The 5,061-nt window shown below is 48.0% G+C and overlaps 1 protein-coding gene across 1 annotated transcript; it reads left to right on the forward strand.

Moving 5' to 3' along the window:
• The first annotated feature begins 3,282 nt into the window (after positions 1–3,282).
• On the forward strand, positions 3,283–4,611 carry PNMA5 (PNMA family member 5). Its single transcript, XM_045820467.1, has one exon. The coding sequence runs from the start codon at positions 3,283–3,285 to the stop codon at positions 4,609–4,611; it is 1,329 nt and encodes a 442-aa protein (XP_045676423.1).
• Positions 4,612–5,061: the final 450 nt, after the last annotated feature.

A 5,061-nucleotide genomic window follows, 5' to 3' on the forward strand; every position in this document is an offset into this window, starting at 1 on the left:
GAGATAATAATCTTAAGGTAGGATTCCTTTTGCTGTAGCAATAATACTCAGGGAGCAGTTTTTTGTAGCCCTGCACCAGGGTACTTAATGCACAGCTCCGCAGATTCAGAATTGGTACAGCCGGAGCAGAAGCATGTGGGTCAGAACCCTAGCAAAATACCTCTGCGTTTTCTGGGAACAGGTCCAATGGAGCAGTACCACCTACCCTGGGGCCACGAACTGCCCAACTGTGGACAGAGCTAGAGAGCTGACTATTGAGTACCCGTAGAATCGCTGCATCTGCACCGCCAGAGGGCACTACTCAACTTGGTGAGCAGCTGTAAGGTGGGCCTAAGTTGGGAGGAGCTTCTGTAAACCCTGACAAAGAGCAGAAGAGGGATGGGCTGCCTGTCGAGGTGTACAGGATGCAGGGCAGGATACCAATTAGAGGGAGAGTTGTCTGTCTCCTGCAGTGTGGCACTGGAGACCTTTTCTAGTTCCTTTTTCTGTTCTTGATTCCAGCTCCTATACAACTTGAAATCATAAGCTCTTGATTTTCTGAAATATATTTTATTGATTATGCTATTACTGTTGTCCCATTTTTACTCCCCTTTATCCCCTTTGACCCTGCACCCCCTCCCAGCATTCCCCCCACCTTAGTTTATGTCCATGGGTTGTACATATAAGTTCTTTGTCTTTTCCATTTTCTATACTGTGCTTAACCTCCCCCTGTCTATTTTGTACCTACCATTTATCCTTCTCATTCCCTGTACCTTTTCCCCCATTCTCCTCCCTCCCCCTCCCTACTGATAACCTTCCATGTGATCTCCATTTCTGTGATTCTGTTCCTGTTCTAGTTGTTTGCTTAGGGTTTTGGGTTTTTTTTTAAGGTTCATTTGTTGATAGTTGTGAGTTTGTTGTCATTTTACTGTTCATAGTTTTGATCTTCTATTTCTTAGATAAGTCCCTTTAACATTTCATATAATGAGGTCTTGGTGATGCTGAACTCCTTTAACTTGACCTTATCTGGGAAGCACTTTATCTACCCTTCCATTCTAAATGACAGCTTTGCTGGATAGAGCAATCTGGGATGCAGGTCCTTGCCTTTCATGACTTGGAATACCTTCTTTCCAGCCCCTTCTTGCCTGCAAGGTTTCCTTTGATAAATCAGCTGATAGTCTTATGGGAACTCCTTTGTAGGTAACTGTCTCCTTTTCTCTTGCTGCTTTAAAGATTCTCTCCTTATCTTTAATCTTGAGTAATGTAATTATGATGTGCCTTGGTGTGTTCCTCCTTGGGTCCAACTTCTTTAGGACTCTCTGAGCTTCCTAGACTTGCATGTCTAGTTCCTTCACCAGATTGGGGAAGTTCTCCTTCATTCCTTTTTCAAATAAGTTTTCAATTTCTTGCTATTCCTCTTCTCATTCTGGTACCGCTGATTTAGATGTTGGAACATTTAAAGTTGTCCCAGAGGTCCCTAAGCGTCTCCTCATTTTTGGAATTCTTGTTTCTTCATTCTGTTCCAGTTGAATGTTTATTTCTTCCTCCTGTTCCAAATCATTGACTTGAATCCTGGTTTCCTTTCCTTCACTGTTGGTTCCCTGTATATTTTCCTTTATTTCACTTTGTGTAGCCTTCACTTCTTCCTTTATTTGTGGCCATCCTCAATCATTTCTGTGAGCATCCTGATTACCAGTGTCTTGAACTCTGCACCTGAAAGGTTGGCTATCTCCTCATTGCTTAGTTCCTTTTTTTTTTTTTTTTTTGAGTTTTGATCTGTCCTTTCATTTGGGCTGTCTTTGTCTTGGTGCACCTGTTATGTTGTAAGGGGTGGGACTTTATGAATTCACCAGGGCTGGGCAGCCCACTTAACCACGTTGTGGTGCTGTACATGAGGGAGGGGTCAGGGAAGGAACAATGGTGTTTGCTAGGCTTTTGCCCCTCTTTCAGGCACTTCCTCCACTATCCACAATCGAATTCTGCCCTTTCAGGTTCTGCCCTGGTGCTGATTCCCAGGTGTGTGAGCTTATGTACGTTCTAGGACCCCATGGGTTTCTTAAATGGACTCTCATGTGAGACTGGCAGTTTCTCCCACTGCCGCAACCCCCACAGATTTTTACAGCCAGAGGTTTTGAGGCTTTCTTTTCCCACACTGGAACCCTGGGTTGCATGGTCTGTCTCACTCCCTAGTTGTTCCTCCCATTTTATCCGCATGCAAATGTGGGACCTCGAGGTCTGCCAGCTGCCACCTTGCTGTGCATCCTGTCTGCCCCGGCTGCCCATCTCCACCCCTCCTACTAGTCTAGATGGTTGTTTCTTCATTAACTCCTTTGTTGTCAGACTTCCATACAGTTAGATTTTCTGGCAGTTCTGGTTGTTTTTTGTTTTTAAACTGGTTGTTATTTTTGTATTGGTTGTGCAGGGAAGCAAAGCATATCTATCTACACCTCCATCTTAGCCGGAAGCTCAAGCTCTTGATCTTCGAACACTTAATCCTTGTTGTCCAGCCCTTATCTCACATCCTCCAACCCCCTTTGTTGCTATGACACTTCATTGCTTGGAAGCCAATGACATTACCTGTTGCTCTTGGGGGGCCTTAACCTTACCACATCTGTGATAGAAACCCATGGTCCCTGCTGTTCTTGGCATCCATGACAACACTGAAGCTCTCCATACCCACCAGTTTAATTACATTGTGCAAAACTCCAGCATCTTTCTCATCAATCAGTCATTTTCTGAGAAAGAGGGGAACTCTGTGTTGCCATTCCCCCACCTTTGCCCTGGCAAAGAGGGTGCAGGTGCCCTGGGCCTGCATAGCCTTGTACAGGGGATTGGCATATGCTCCTGGTTTCTACTGCTTGGGGGCTTTGTCAGTGCCCCCAGGCATTAGGCTCTGCCTCCTGATGCTGACCTTTTCACCACAGGCATCAGAAGTACATGCAGCAGAGTCCTCAGACTTTGAAGAGAAACCCGCGGCAGGAGGTCAGCAGGGAAGGGATGAATAGGGGGAGTTTGGACTGGGGAGACATCTCTACATTCTACACTCTACCAAATGATTAGGGGAGCCCTGGGAGGCAGGAACTGAATCCCCATGAGTGGAGGTTGGGGTAGAAGGGGGCACTTGGTGAGGGTGGGAGGTGGGCAATAATGATGCTTTCACCCCTTTTGCATTACAGGCTGTGGATACCTGGAACTCTTCTGCTTTTGTACTTGGCATTGGCTCAGAATTGACTGAGTGTTGGTCAAACTCTGTGAGCAAATTACTACTCCTAGTATTAGATCAGTCCATAGAAAGTAGGAGCAATGGCCGTGACACTGTTAGAGGATTGGTGCAAGGGGATGGACCTGGACCCCCAGAAAGCCCTACTGATTGTGGGGATCCCTGTGGAGTGTACTGAGGATGAAATTAAAGATACTGTGAAGGCAGGCTTACAGCCCTTTTACCCATACAGGGTTCTGGGCATAATGTTTAGACGGGAAGACAATGCTAAGGCAGTCTTCATTGAATTGGGTGACACCATCAATTATGCTACAATACCCAGTCAGATACCAGGAAAGGGAGGTGCCTGGGAAGTGGTGGTAAAACCCCGTAACCCAGATGAGGAATTCATCAATAGATTGAGCTACTTCCTGAAGGATGAGGGCCGGAGGATGGTAGATGTGGCCAAAGCCCTGGGGTATAGCCCTCCCACTGAGACCAAGGAACCACAGAATATTTCCCCAGTTGAACCAATAGTTTTGCAGCCTCTGAAAGAAAACATGTGGTACCGAAAACTCAAAATGTTTTCAGGAACTGCCCTCCCAAGCCCAGGTGAAGAGGACTTTGAAGTCTGGCTGGAGCATGTCACTGAGATGATGCAAATGTGGCAAGTGTCTGAAGTGGAGAAGAGAAGGCGTTTGCTGGAGAGTCTGCACGGCCCAGCTCTGTCCATCATGCGGGTGCTCTGGGTCAATAATGACTCTCTGACTGTGGAGCAATGCCTGGATGCCCTGAAGCAGATCTTTGGGAATAAAGAGGACTATAGAACCTCACAGTTTAAGTTCCTCCAGACCTGTCAGAAGAGTGGAGAGAAAATGCCTGTGTTTTTGGTGCGGTTAGAGCCCCTGCTGCAGAAAGCCGTGCAGCACAGTCCCTTGTCAATGAGAAGTGTGGATATAATTCGCCTGAAACATGTCCTAGCTCGGGCCAACGTGACCAACAGCCTCCGGGGCAAGCTCGAGCTCCTGGATCAGCGAGGATGTCCTCCCACTTTTCTGGAATTAATGAAGCTCATTCGAGATGAAGAGGAGTGGGAGACCAGCATGGCAGTGACAAAGCAGATGCAAAGACCTGTAGGAAGGGGCCGCAAGGTCTCCAGCAGACAAGTATTAGAAGAAACCAGTGATCCTATCACACCTCAGGTCATCGCACCAGCGTTTTGTGAGAGCAGCACTCAGACCATTCAGAAAGGAATTGCCTCGTCATTGAAGCGCAAGCAACTGTCCTGCCACTCTAATGGAGAGGAAGACCTCAACCAGGCCACATGCCCTAAGGTTGAAAACATAACACCACCAAAGCAGAACTCTTACCTTGAAGCAGAAGAGTCGGGAAACGAGGCAGGGGCTGGGGCCGTGAGCCATCCCAAGCCCTAGGAAACATAGGCTCAAAAGATCTAGGCACCCTTTCTCCTAGCAGGCATCAGAAAGAGTTTAACAAGGAGAAGGGACAGTCAAAAGGAATAAAGGACTTGAATGAGGCAGAGAGGCAAGGCAGTGAGGCCCAGGCCAAGCCCCCTCATCCTCCACCAGCTGAAGGAGACTCCACCCACGAAGTCAAACACACTTCAGGGAGAGTCAAGAACAGGGCCCTGAAGAGGTACCAGCGACACAAGCAGGGGGCCACAAGACCCAGCACATGGGATGCTCCAGCCACCAGCAGAGACCCTGCTATTGCAGAGGCTGAAGGAGTTGCAGCTGGAGGCTCTGGCATCGGCCCCATCATCTCGCCACCTCCAAATGTCCACCCTGTGGACTTGGAGCCAAGAATGTCAACAGGCTCCCAGGCTACATGGTGCCCGGAGGAGCCTTCCCCAGGGCCACCCC

The sequence above is a fragment of the Phyllostomus hastatus genome, unplaced genomic scaffold (genome assembly GCF_019186645.2).
Source record: "Phyllostomus hastatus isolate PE091 unplaced genomic scaffold, TTU_PhHast_1.1 phas_scaffold_397, whole genome shotgun sequence".
Taxonomy (NCBI): Eukaryota; Metazoa; Chordata; class Mammalia; order Chiroptera; family Phyllostomidae; genus Phyllostomus; species Phyllostomus hastatus.

What these genes read in the sequence shown, in the direction of transcription:
- PNMA5 (XM_045820467.1), top strand. Translation starts at nt 3,283, where the DNA reads ATGGCCGTGACACTGTTAGAGGATTGGTGCAAGGGGATGGACCTGGAC.